Source organism: Vitis riparia, chromosome 13 (assembly GCF_004353265.1).
Source record: "Vitis riparia cultivar Riparia Gloire de Montpellier isolate 1030 chromosome 13, EGFV_Vit.rip_1.0, whole genome shotgun sequence".
NCBI lineage: Eukaryota > Viridiplantae > Streptophyta > Magnoliopsida > Vitales > Vitaceae > Vitis > Vitis riparia.
In genome coordinates, this window is record NC_048443.1 from 2,673,462 (window position 1) to 2,687,758 (window position 14,297).

The 14,297-nt window shown below is 33.0% G+C and overlaps 1 protein-coding gene and 1 pseudogene across 2 annotated transcripts; one reads left to right on the top strand and one right to left on the bottom strand.

The window, feature by feature from the left end:
- Positions 1 to 4,851: 4,851 nt before the first annotated feature.
- LOC117929104 (tetraketide alpha-pyrone reductase 1-like) lies at positions 4,852 to 7,435 on the bottom strand. 2 transcript variants are annotated; one of them, XM_034849313.1, is made up of 3 exons: positions 7,259 to 7,435; positions 6,097 to 6,266; positions 4,852 to 5,274 (listed from the first exon to the last, which is right to left on the bottom strand). In XM_034849313.1, the coding sequence occupies exons 1-3, from the start codon at positions 7,353 to 7,355 to the stop codon at positions 5,248 to 5,250; spliced, it is 294 nt and encodes a 97-aa protein (XP_034705204.1). In that variant the 5' UTR covers positions 7,356 to 7,435; the 3' UTR covers positions 4,852 to 5,247. The 2 variants fall into 2 exon arrangements, with proteins under 2 accessions (XP_034705204.1, XP_034705205.1); XM_034849314.1 differs by lacking the exon at positions 4,852 to 5,274 and adding an exon at positions 5,388 to 5,844.
- A 156-nt stretch (positions 7,436 to 7,591) lies between these two features.
- Positions 7,592 to 10,396, top strand: LOC117929103 (annotated as a pseudogene).
- Positions 10,397 to 14,297: the final 3,901 nt, after the last annotated feature.

A 14,297-nucleotide genomic window follows, 5' to 3' on the forward strand; every position in this document is an offset into this window, starting at 1 on the left:
ATTCTAATGCAAGGACTTTAAGTTGGAAATTATTTAAAAAAAATATATGATTTTAAAAATTATTTTCAAATCTACATAATTGCTATATCTTTTTTACTTGATTTTAGTTCAATTTCATAAAAATGAAATCATGTACTAAAGGTTTGGTTTTTGCCTAAAAATCCAAATCCAACCTACTTAATTGAGTGTGTGCGATCAGTTTGCAGAGAGAGAGAGAATTATTGCTGTGAGCTGGCATGCAACAACTTAAAGTGTAGCAATTTTTTAATTTTGACCGAGAGAGAGAGAGAGAGAGAGAGAGAGAGAGAGAGTTATTGCTGTGAGCTGGCATGCAACAACTTAAAGTGTAGCAATTTTTTAATTTTGACCGAGAGAGAGAGAGAGAGAGAGAGAGAGAGAGAGAGAGTTATTGCTGTGAGATGGCATGCAGCAACTTTAAAGTGTAGCAATTATTCAAGAGAGAGAGAGAGAGCTCTTGCTGTGAGATGGGCCAGATGGCATGCAACCACTTTAAAGTGTAGCAATTATTCAATTTTGACAGAGAGAGAAGGAGGGAGAGAGAACAACTTTACAGTGTAGCAATTGTTCAAGAAAAGTGAGCGAAAGAAGAGAGGTAGAGAGAGAGGGAGAGAGTTATTGCTGTGAGATGACCGAGACAGAGAGAGAAAATTATTGCTGTGGGATGGCACGCAACATCTTCAAAGTGTAGCAGTTGTTCAATTTTGACCAATTATGTGAATGGGCTCATATCCTCATCCCGTGTTCCCAACCCATCTTGATTAAACAAATTTTTGTTCTGTCCCAAACCTGCATTAGAGTATAATGGGGTCATGGAATATTTTTTTAGAAGTTATAGTCATCCTATCTTATTTAATATATTCTGTTATTTTTATTATTTTTTTTATTTTTATTATAAAAATATGATTTATAAATAAATAAACTATTCTTCATAAATTTTATATTCTATCTTGATAAAAAGTAAATTTGTAGCTCTATTTAAAATATGATTAAAGGAGGGAAATGGAAAAGGAAATTAAATTATTTTTACTTAATTTTATATATAAATAAGATAGAGTGGTATAATACTTTGAGTCTATTTGACACTACTTCTAAAAGGTTTTAGCTTTTTTTTTTTTTTTAATTTTTTAAATTAGGTATTTAGCAAAATTTAGAAAGCAATTTAAAAAATATGAAAAATCACTATAGTATTAGAAAATCAGTTATAGTATTTTTTAGAAAAACACTTTAATGAAAATACTACCAAAAACGCACTCTTAATCTCATTTAACCCAATCTTGGATTTAAAAAATGAATTATCAAATTCAATCTTAATTGATTTAAACTCTGCTAAACCCATTCCCATTTGTAATCTCTAGTTTTGGAAAAATAAAAATAAAAACAAAGTATAAAGACTTGGAGGAATATCAACTATAAAAAGGGGGTTAATTTTTTTTTTTTTAATAGTTAGAAGTGTTTTTCTACAAATAATTATGTATTTTGAAATTTTTTTAAAATGTAGATTATCACTGTGAGCTCATATTTGATGCACATTTTATTTAAAACCACATTTTTTTTCAATATATTACTTATGATCAAAAACATTTTTAAAACACTTCTTTTGGTTTGTATCTAAATGCTAACCTACATTCTTTTGTTGGATGCTTTAAATAATTTTGATTAAATAATATTATAATTATATTGGTGGAGGGGCTAATTAACTTTGCTTTAAGTGAGAAAGATTGAGATAAGATTAAGGTGGTCCACCACTAAAAATAAATAAAATTAAATAAATAGTAGGAGAGGAATTGATAGAGATGAAATTAAATAAAGATAGAGCCATGTAGTGGGTCGGAAAAAAAAAAAGTGAAAATTAAGGTGGAGTTTTTGAGGTTTGAGGTGATGTTAGAACACCTTTTAAGTAATCACTTTGAGTATAAGATAGTTTTTCCAAAGTTGGAACCATGTAGTGGGTCTGAAAAGAAAAATGTGGAATTAAGGTGGAATTTTTTAGGTTTGAAGTGATGTTACAACACATTCCAAGCAATTACCTTGAATATAAGATGATTTTTCTAAAGTTGAAGTTATGCAGTGGGTCTGAAAAGAAAAATGTGAAAATTAATTAAGATGGAATTTTTGAGGTTTAAGGTGATGTTATGATAGCTTCTAAGTAATTATCTTAAATATATAAAATCGGGTTAAAAAAATAGAACCAAAAAAAAAAATGACAATTAAGTACAAATAAATAGGAATTAAGTACAAATAAATGAAATCTAGATCAAATAACAAACAAGTGAAACTATTTTTATCATATGATTGTGTCTTATTTGCCACCACTTTTTTGTATGACATTGAAAAATTACTTTTCTAATACCATAATATCCACCTAATTTATAATTTTTGAAGTGGCCAATGTCATTCCATGAGTGCAACCGATAGCCTTCTTTAATGAAAAATCCTTAATTAATCCTAATATAATTTGCTTATTTATAGTCCATTGTTATTCACTATAAAGAGTTAAAAAGCAATTTTGAGTACGATTAGTAGTGATTCTAAAATATATTTCTATTTATTTTAATAGTTGGAAGATAAAATTTTCAAATGCAAGAAAGACTAAGAACTCATTTATTAATGATTTTAGAGAGTGTTTTTAACATTTTTAATATTTAAATTTTTTTATCATTTAAGTGTTATAAAAATTAGAAATATTGTTTAAAATAACTATTAAAAATGTATTTGATGGTAATTCTAGAAAATACTTTAGTTTTTTTAACAATTAAAAAATTTTATTTTTTAAATATTAAAAATATTAAAAATACCACTCAAAATCACTATTAAATATACTTTTTTGTATATAAAAGTTTAACTAATGAATAGTGAATGGGACCTTGGATTCCCATGATGTCTTTAGCAATACAATTTAAGAGTGGTAGGTTCCACAAAATGGGAAAATATGGAAAAAGGACATAAAATTGGGTCCGGGCAAGTGGAGCCCTTGTAAACAATTATCTGTGCAACCTGAGAAACAATTATTGAGATTCTTTTACAAAATACAACAAATTTTTAAATTAATTTTTTTAAAACAATATTATTTTAAATATGTTTTCAAATCTATTCTACTTTGTAGCATATAAAAATCCAAATCCAAATTTCGTATCTATATTTTATTGGCATGGATTATACAACATCAAAAAACAATTTAGAGATAAAAAATTGATATTATAAATAGTAAATCCTAAATACCACATTAATTCCAATAATGTTTTCTACCAATGTAACGTCTCAATGGTTGTTAGGGTGAAAAGGAATATGACTTTGGATTTCAAATAATTTTTAGTCAATTTTAATGCCATAGTGGTGGGTCTAGAAGAAAATAAAAAAAAATGGAAATTAAAAAGTAATATAGACACCATTTTTGACCTTGCCTTGATTCCAAATTTTGAGTCAATTTCAAGGCCTAGTAATTTTAGATACAGGATTTATATTGTTTATAAATTCTCATCCCAACCACCAACTTTAATGTGTAACAATTATTGTATTTTGGACAATTATGTTAATTTCGTCCCAACCACCGACTTTAAAGTTTAGCAATTATTGTACTTTGGACAGCTATGTTGGTGGGACCATGTCAACCTTATCCCAATTCCCAACCACCAATTTTAAAGTGAAACAATTATTGTATTTTGGACAATTATGTTAATTTCGTCATGTTATTTTCATCCCAACCACCCACTTTAAAGTTTAGCAATTATTGTACTTTGGACAGCTATGTTGATGGGACCATGTCAACCTCATCCCAACCCATCTTAATTACTTAACTCTTAAGTTTAGCAATTAAAGTTTAGAAAATTATTTAAAATTTTCTATTGGTTTTTTATTTTATTTTATTCTAAACCTTAATTTTATTAAAATCCATATAATTTATGACTAAATAAATTGGTTTTCATAAATTTTATATTTTTATTTGATAAAAAGTAAATTTGTAATTTTATTTTAAACATATTCAAAAAAGGGAAATGAGAAAAAAAATAAAAAATAAGGGATCGTGTTACCATGATTTTTGAAACTTATTTTTAAAAATTATTTTTTAATCTTTAACTTTAAATAAATTTTAAAAAATATGATAAAACAAATTCATATTTTCTTTTTATTTTTAAAAATCGATGAAAACAACTGGTTTAAAAAAGAATTCTTAAATCCATCACTAGTTTTTTTTAAAACCTCTCCTAAACCCATCCTTAGTGGTCATCTCTAATTTTGACCATAAAAAAAATTAAATATATAATTTTACTTTGAATTAACACTTAATAGACCTTTTTTTTTTTTTTAAGAATCATCTTCTTTTTTTAATTATATGTCTTATATAAATATTTTCTAACCACTTTTTTTGTTTTCCGCTTCTTTACAAAAATGTTTTTTCTTAACTAACCATTGATGAAAGCGGTATCGGCTAAAAACATATTTATGAGAATTAATACCATAAGTTATGATATTTGTCAAGTTTTTCTTTGCTTTTTATAACACAATCTTCATAATTATGTGATTCATATTTCTAAAGCGGACTAACAATCGCATCACGTGTAATCTAATAAGAAAAAAAAGAAAAAAAAAAGAAGAAAAATTTATGTATCTTTCTAATAAAAACTGAAATAGTATGTAAAATAGTTATAATTTGACATTTTTTTTCTTTATAAATTAAAGAAAAAACACAAAATAATTGTTTTTATATGAAATAATAAAAATTACAAATTTTTATAAAAGTATAAAATTAGGTTTGAATTAAATATGGACCATCTAAACCTTGGTCTAAATCCAACTAGAATTTATAAAATTAGCTGAAGGAACTTCAATCGCTTGGATATGTGCATTGGCAGCATCTCTAACATCGACCCCTCTGTAACATCAAATAAGCCCAACTGTTTGAGTCAAAAAGATTTATGGACAAGGGTCGCAAGGATATGTAAAGAAGGAGAAGGACTACTTTGAATGGGCATTACATTCAACATTCCAAGTTCCAGGTTCTAGGCTCAAGCACAAATACATGCTAACAATCTTGTTGAAAGGAGCCCTTACGGACTGTTCTGAGAATGCAACTGATTGAAGACTTATAATGCTGTAGGGCAGTGAATGAAATTCAATCACGATATTATATGGAAAAATCTCGCCCAACAACAAATTTATTAATATATTCATGACTACCCTTTAATTGTTGTATCGAAAACAAGCTGCCACCAAAACGATCTTGAAATATTACGTGCCACTGTTGAGAAATTTGGTCTGCAATGAACACATTAGGAGAAAATGTAGTAGCAATTGGAAAGATTTGAACCAAAACACTCCCCTACACATGGAGTGCTATGCAATTGTTTACTTTGAAATTGGAAAAAATATTTAGTCCAATGAAAAGTTACCTCTATTTTGATCATGGAGGTTTAGACCACAGAAACAACCAACACAAGCTAGTTATATTACAAATAAAGTGGTCCTACAGACTAAAAGAGTATAACTTCATGGAGATTTTATATTAGAGTAACTGAACAACACAAGCTAAATCCTTGACACAAAAAAATGCATTCACAAATTATAAAAGTAAAATCTTCTGAGGATTGAGTGGCTGAAGCTCATCTTCCCCACTACTTTTGAGGCAGAAGTCCTAGAATTTGAACCTTTGAAAGATCTGAACTGACAGACTTAGAAGGTGCCAAAGGGAGCTAACTATGCTTAACAGGCTTCTGCTTCAAGTCAGCAAGAAAAAGCTCTCTGAGTGAGATAAATCATATAGCCAAGATCGTGCTTAGTGAATGGACATTCAGATTTTGCTATCTCTGCTAAGAGGAGGTCCTATCCCTTCATTTGAGGCCAAGATGCAGATTCAGTTTCCATGATAATTTACAATTTTGTAGAATGATTTTGTGTAATAGAAAAACACTGGATGATAGTCGGTTTTGGTGGATTTCTAGATGAAGACATGATTGGTTGCAACTCTGTGGTCCTATAACTCCGAAATGAATGTTCAAACAAAAGCCAATAACAAAAACTTGGATAACATATCTACATATTAAATTTACAACAAAGCAAAAGAAGTGATGTAGGATGAACCTGTGGATTAGAGAGAGTGTGACAAAATGGAGATGCTGTGTGGAAAACACCTTCACATCCATCGACCATAGAATCAAAAGATCCTTCTTCCGGGAAGTCAGCTTTAAACAAATGAACCCTTTCTTTAGCTCCATCAAGTGCAAGTAAGCGTTCTGTCTTTGTTGGATCATCTGAGGCATTGATCAATAGAACAAATAAATCGTACAGAAAATCAATGAGAAAAAAAGGCCTGTTAATCATGCAGAAAAAGGGCGTGTAAAGAACTATTTCATGAAAGAGCGCTGAAGCAAAGTTTGTGACTTGTATACATGATTCCTAAAAGCCATTGATCAAGCTGGGTAAACTAACAGGTTCAAAAACCAAAATGAACCCAAGCTCTCATTCATAGTCATTACAAACCAGTATCAAAACTACTAAAATCGTAAAATTGTCATGTTGTTGTGAGTCCCACATCAAAAAATATGCCTTCAAGGTCCTTCCCTTGAGAATTCTCCAAAAATTTAGCCAAATCACTATGTCACATGCATTTTCAATTTGGTGGCTGCAATTAAATCCTAAAAATCATAAAAACAATGAATTGTTGACAGATCAAAATCAGGACTAATCATTTAAATTTGAATCATGGGTCATTCATGATTTGGTCAAAAGACTTAAAACACAGAAACCGTCTCATTTACATCGCTTCAGCTTTACTTTCTTGGCATCAAAACATTATCCATTAAAGTTGGGATTATACAGTGAAGTTTACAATTATAAAAGTAATTAACACTTGGGTTCTGTATGTGATTAAAATTTTGAATCAAGGTTTTCATCATGTGGTAAAAAAACTCCAAGCACAAAAACCCCCTCCTTTACTTCGCCTTTTCCTTCATATTCTTAGATCAAAATAGGAATTGCACTGTGAAAAATTGAAATTCGAACTAAATTAACAATAGTTAATGCCTTTTTACTATGGTTGGGTGCTGAAATGGCGACAAAAAGAAAAGAAGCTAAATATTGAATCTTGGGTTATTCATTATTCGGGTCAGACGACTCAAAAACATGGAAACTAACCCCCTCTTTACCGCAATTTTCCAGGTTTTCTGGGCGGCCAAACAGTGGGTATTTGATATAGATAGACAAGACAGAAACATGGGAATTATAGGAGAGATTGAATACAAACCTGGGTCGCGAACTGAAGCATTGACGGTGTAGCCACGTTGGAGCCGGAGCTTGACTAGCCAAGTAACTATGTACCCAGAAGCCCCTGTAACGCACATGAAATTAATATTGGAGTCTAGTTAACATACTAATCATATTTATTCTTACACTCCTTGAGAGGGTCACATTAAGTAATATTTAACTTAAAAAAATCAACCCGTCCTGAAGCCAAAGCCCAAAGCGAGGTATGGGAAACCCAGCCCGGCCTGGCGTCGCTCAAATTCTTCTCTCTTAAGTCCAAAAGATACCTGTCTGAAGCCTGAAATTTCAGGTTGGGCCGGGCGGGCGGGTGGATGTCAAATATGATAAATTTCTCCATGAATTACAGTGGAATCTGAGAAAGGTGGTGTGTGAGTGACTACAATTTGATAGACTACAAAGAGAGTGACTGAGTGAGAGATGAGCGGGCAAGGCAAGGTGGTTTGCGTGACTGGAGCTTCTGGGTACATAGCCTCATGGCTGGTGAAGCTCCTGCTCCAACGCGGTTACATCGTCAAAGCCACAGTTCGAGACCCAAGTCAGTTCTTTTCCCAATTACAGAACTTCATACTTACAACGCTGCTCATTCTCAAACCCCACTTGCTGTTATCCCCAATTTTCTTTTTTCTTTATCGTTTCAGTGGTTTTCAAGCATAATGTTAGTTTTATGCACGTGGGTGGGCCGTTATTTAGCAGTTTGAAGCGTAGATTGAGTGGTATTTTGATGGGTCTTTGTCCTTTTTCAGAAGTTTAATCTATGATTGAGATTCAATGTTCACTACTCAGTTCTTTGTGGTGTCCTATTTTTCTTGGAATGATGCTCTCTAAATGGTTGTGCAGGACAAATTGATAAAGTTTATGCTGTTAAAAATGATTTCAGACTCTTTCAGAATCAATTCATCTCAGATTCGCCATGTGTTCCTTCTTAATTACTACTATTATTGTAAAAAATTTTGCATTTAAATTTAAGGCTTCTTTGATCAAATGATATTACAAGACATTAAGGAGGTCTCAAAAACAAAAGGAAAGAAAAGGATTTTCCTTTAGCCATACCAAATTGTTTTTGAGCCAAAAACTCTGAATATTAGGCTTTGTTCTTTTTGGAAGCCTATTCTTGAAAGTGTTTTCATACAAACGAACCAAACTAGCCATATATTCTGATTACTGTTTTGCTTCCCTAGGAAAAGATCAACAAATTTTTGTACAATTGTTCTGACTTTATCACAAGGTTTTTTTGTTCTACAGACAAGACAAGAAGACAGTTTAGGCCTTCATTATGTTTCTCTACTTTTCTTCGGTTTCCTCCTGAATAAATGGTCTAAAAGCTCATAATTGCAGTTGAGAAAATTGCTTCATCCATTTTACTTCAATCCTCGTTCTTCTAAGAAGAGCATAATTGAACTTCTTAATACTCTAGGCATGCTTCCATTTGGGCGTTTTTTCTATTCCATAATATATATTCTTATCAAGATAAAGTTTTTTGTAAGCTTTCTTCTTCATATTTCCATTTAACATGCAAATGCTGCTTATATATGCCACAAATGATCCAAAGAAGACAGAACACTTGCTTGCACTTGAAGGTGCTAAAGAAAGGCTTCATTTGTTCAAAGCAAACTTACTTCAAGAATGATCCTTTGATTCTGTGGTTGATGGATGTGATGGAGTATTTCATACAGCATCTCCAGTGGTGCTGATTGTTGATGATCCCCAGGTTTATCCTACATTGTTTCCATCCATTTGATGTAAAATATATTATCGTCTATATTCTTTTCCAATCAATTACTGATCTTGAAATTACTAACTAATCATAAATCATTACTTTGCATGATTCTTTTTTCTGTATGTGGTCTTTTAAACTGATCCAATGGTAGTGAATGCCGATTTCATTAAACCAATACAATGGAGGAAAATATTTAGGATCCATATAATGTGACTTATGTTGCTTCTGTACATAATTATTAGCTTTTTATCAGCTTAGCTTCATTGGACTACTTATGTGGAGACTTGTTTTATCTGTTTCTCCGTGTTTCAGGCACAACTAATTGACCCAGCACTGAAAGGAACAATGAATGTTCTAAGATCTTGTGCCAAAGTTCCATCTGTCAAAAGAGTGGTTGTAACATCATCTATGGCTTCAGTCCCATTCAATGGGAAACCTCTAGCTCCTGATGTGCTAGTTGATGAGAGTTGGTTTTCAGATCCAGTTTTCTGTGAGAAATCAAAGGTGCTTAAATGAGATGATTTTCCATCATATGCTATCTCTTTGCCATGTTCTTGTTTGTGGCTTTACAAAATGTTTCCTTTTTATTTCACTAATACAGTGTTGGTAGATGTCTGATCTATATGGTCCCATTCCTCAAACAAGAAATTGAATGAGAACTCTAATTTGGATATTGTATGAATGGGATGGATGTTAATCTCTGATTGTCTTACTGTCCAGTAACACGATGGGCACAGAAACAAGGGTTGACAAAACATAGGTCCATTTTTTCTAGGGATATAGGGATGGAAACTGTTGTGGCATATCTAATTAGTTTTAATGTGTGTATCTCTGCACAGCCTCCTATTGATTTTGCTCAGTGTTTATAAGTTCATTGCATGTTCTCTATGTTCCATTATCTACTGGAAATGCTTCTCACTATATGTTTTCAAACATATTGGTTTCTACTAGCTATGGTATATGCCTTCAAAGACACTAGCTGAGGAAGCTGCTTGGAAGTTTGCAAAAGAGAATGGGATTGACATGGTTACAATACATCCAGGGTGGGTGATTGGTTCTCTCTTACAGTCTACTCTTAATCTAAGTGTGGAGGAAGTTCTGAAGCTACTAAAAGGTAATCTTCAGCAATTGATGAGAATCTCCTTTTTATGTTTATCTTTCTACTTCAATATCAATACATGCTTCACTTCAATATTGAGTCAACTCTATCCAACAGCCTTCCAAATGGAAACCCAGAAAATTAAATCGAAACTGATGTTAGGGCAGTTTAATGCTTTATTTTAATTGATGTTAGGGCCATGGGCATTGGGTTAATTCCCTTGCATTGAGCACTGAATATGTTCTTCGCACTGGAGCTTTTGATCATACTGGCAAACAATATACATCTGCAGAGGAAATGAAGGAGGTAATCTTTTGTTGGTCAAATTTAAATTTAAACCCATCCTTCTTTTTATATCCTTCTTAGGATTTTGCACTTACCATTTTTGTTTCCTTGTTTTTATTGTGTTCCTTCTTGTTCTTTCACAGAAATGCATAAACAAAATCAACAACTTTGTCCATGCATTAACGTAACCATTTTGTTTGGAAGTACGAGCCCTATTGCAGCATTTCAATATATCTAATTATGTCACCAATTAAAATCATGTGTTTGGAATCTCTGTAATTTTCTCAATTTGTATTATTTCCTTTTCAAAATCATGCCCATTTTTTCCAGACTCTTTAGCTAGTCTCCATGGAAGCATTCTGTGGTTGTTACAGACATGGTATCAGCGTATCAATCAATGCTTTTCCTTTTTTTTTTTTTAAAAAAAAGGGAAAAACAAAAACCATCAATCAATGCTTTTTGATGAAAACTATCAATCAACGCTTTTTGATGTTTTTTCTTCGATTGCATTTTAGAGTAATCCTGGACCCTTTAATGTGAAACATGTCTGATTTTGTCTTTTCTTTCCATACACGCATCATCTTTTCAGAGCATTGGGCTTGGATGAACCCAAAAGCTCAGCTACAAAATGAAACTGGAATATGAGTCATGGTTTCTGTTCATAGTTGATAAAAAATGTTGAATAAGATCAAGAAAGTTGTTAAATTGGAAGATGACTTTCTTACTGTCACAAAAAATATTTTTGATAGGATTCAGAAAAAAATATGTTGATTCAGAAAAAATATACTAACCCACGGGGCTATGATTCTGTATATGGTTGTTTCATGTTTTTAAGATCTGTAATTTTGGAGCCTTGTTCAAAAGGCATATGCCTAAGATTGAGTTCATGGTCCAGAAATTGGGAAAAGGATTTAGGGTAGGCACATAGAGGGCTCATGCCCCACCCTAACTATCTGTATTCGGGCTTCTTGGTTGTTTTTGGCTTTGCTATTCTTTTTCTTGTGGTTGTTACTTTGCTTAAAGGACTTTTGATTCATGATTCAATGGATTGTTTACTTTCTGATATAAATAAATAAATAAACTGAAAAAGAAAAAGATGAATCTACGTCTCCCAAAGACCCCTTGACCAAGAAAAGGAAAACATTTGATGAAAAAATATTTTAACTCTAAAACAGAAAGTTCTAATCTTTGTATTGTTCTTTAGAGGATGTGTCAATCGAACCGATTCAAACTACAAGTTTTGCTGAATTTTTTGCATTAAACTACTGAGGATTTTCAATCAGTAGCATTAGCACCATTGTAACTAGTCTTGGTGTATGATATATCCTATTTTCCATGCTCAAGGTAAGCCTATAATTGTAGCATATGTACCTCAAAAAAGGTCAAGTTACTAAAATGAATATCTCCAACTCTCTCTCTCTCTCTCTCTCTCTCTCTCTCTCCCACCCGCGCACACACACATACACACATGCAAGCATGGTTTGTGCAATTTTTCCCCTCCAAAGTCTGGCCAACTCTTCCTTCATCCTTTTCTAAACAGCTGCTCATATTTCTTCCTTCTTATTACTACATCAGGTGGCTTTGGAAAGGTACAAGAAAATGAAAGGCAATGCGCCAGAAAGACTGGTTTCAGGATCTGATGATTTCACCATGTTTCTTTGGGAACCTGCTGACAGCAAACATCCCAAAACTCGTATGACAGGTCATCAGCAGGTACAAACTTATATTTCTTACAGTTACAAAGGTTGGCTAAGGCGTTTTTCATGTCATTGTTTCTGTAGGTTGTTGCTTAATGCTGATATTGTAACCTATGTTGGAAAATAATCTCAAATTTAATTGTTTCTGTTGTGATGTTGTTTATTAGGAAATAATTAGACAAATAATCCTATTAACTTATGCATATGCCTTGAATGATGACTACGTAGTTGTGGTCACAAGTGGGAAAAAAACTATCTACTCCAGGGGGCAGTTTAAGGTGTTTCAGTTGGTGTAGGTTTGGGGTGTTCTCTGGTTTTGGGAGTACCAGCCAGGGATAGTCCAGCTTTTGAGGGGGTGTAGGAGGTTGGTATTTGCTTTTTCCTTCTCTCTCTTGCTTGCCTTTTGTATACTTCGTGTGTACTTTGATGCACCATTTTCCAAGCGCTTTTTATATATTCTCTAAATTTACCTATCAGAAAAAAAAAATAAATTAAACTCAAGAACCTAGGGGGTAGAAAATCCCCTACAAAAGGAATCAACTGTTTTGCTCCCCATCTTGCTGAAATATCATCTACCTGGTTAGCTGCCCAAGGAATCCAACAGAATGAACACCCTAACTCTAGAGTAATGTCAAAAATTTGGTGTAGCCATCCATCAAACTGCCACGAGCTTCTCTCCTCATTTACCCAATATATCACTACTGTAGAATCTCCTTCTACTAGAAGACTAGATAAACCCTCGGGTTTAGCAAGCTTTAGCCCTTTCAGCAACACTGAAATCTCCACCTCAATGGCTAGACCCACTCTAGCATTCTTAGGGAATGCTTTCACTAATGACCTATTATGATCTGTAAGTGTTCCTCCAATTCTCAATTGTCCTGGGTTGCCCAAAGAGCATCCATCAAAATTTAACTTGACATTGCCCGTTGGAGTAGGCATCCATGGGCTGTTTTTTATCAGTGAAGTTCTCTATGCATGGTAAAGAGACCCTAAATTTTGAACCTATCCAATTGCATCGATTTCTTTCTTCAAACTCTAGGTTGAGCCTTCAATGTTTTGCTTGCTGTCAGCTTGTGAACCATGTTTACTTTTCCCCTGATGGACAATGGGTAGCAAGTGCTTCGTTTGACAAGTCTGTCAAGTTATGGAATGGTACAACAGGGAAATTTGTTGCCGCTTTTCGAGGTCATGTTGGCCCTGTTTATCAGATAAGGTTTGAATTGCTCTATTATTTTTGTTTAAGCCAATCCTTTCTTTTGTACAGACAATCATCTTGTTTCATGTTGCCCTACAGTTGGTCCGCTGATAGTAGGCTTCTTTTGAGTGGAAGCAAGGACTCCACACTGAAGGTAAATTGTAGAAACTATTATCTTCCTTTTATGATATTGATGGGCTTATCATATGGTTGAATCATTCTGTTTCTTTTTTATAACTTGTCAAGGCACTAAAAAATAAAAGAACCAAGGTAGAGATAGGAAAAATAATTCTTCCTGAGTTGAGTTATACCCTTTCTGTATGAAGTTTTTGGTAAACTATAGTTAGATATCGTCATGACACCTTTTTTTCCCCTCAAGTTTAAACAGTAATTTGGGTGTAATATGTAATATGAAAATCTACTAAAATAAAAAATCCTATAAAGGCCCACTTTGGATATTTCTTATGGATCCTGCCTTGCACTCTGGACCACCACAGACACTCCCATCACACTAAGCCTTGTAGTTGTGTTAAATTGTTGCAAATCTGTCAGAAACCAATTACTAATATTAATGACGGGCATGTATACAAATTTGGGGCTAGAATTTTCAGAGCTGGTGGGAAATTCTGGGCCCAGTTGGAAATGTGAGTGCTACTGTTTTGCCAGGTGGCTGTCCTTTTTCACAGCAACAGCATATCAATTAATTCAATTAATATTGTTTACCATATAGGTTTGGGATATCAGGACACACAAGTTAAAACAAGATCTTCCAGGCCATGAAGATGAGGTATGTTCTTATTCCAAATCTAGTTAATATTCTTCTTTTGACATTGACCTGTTTTAATTAATGTTTTCCTTCTTTTCCTATTCTGGAAAGGTTTTTGCTGTTGATTGGAGTCCAGATGGTGAGAAGGTAGCCTCTGGCGGTCGGGACAGGGTGCTCAAGTTATGGATGGGTTGATGGCTGAAGGAGGAGATGTATGAAATGAAGATTGACATGATTCTTCCACAACATGGACCTGGCAG

Coding starts and splice junctions, on each gene's coding strand:
- LOC117929104 (XM_034849313.1), bottom strand. CDS start 7,355: ATGTGCGTTACAGGGGCTTCTGGGTACATAGTTACTTGGCTAGTCAAG. Junction 6,267..7,258: donor TGCTTCAGTTCGCGACCCAG/GTTTGTATTCAA, acceptor TCAATGCCTCAG/ATGATCCAACAAAGACAGAA. Junction 5,275..6,096: donor ACACTCTCTCTAATCCACAG/GTTCATCCTACA, acceptor TGTTCATTGCAG/ACCAAATTTCTCAACAGTGG.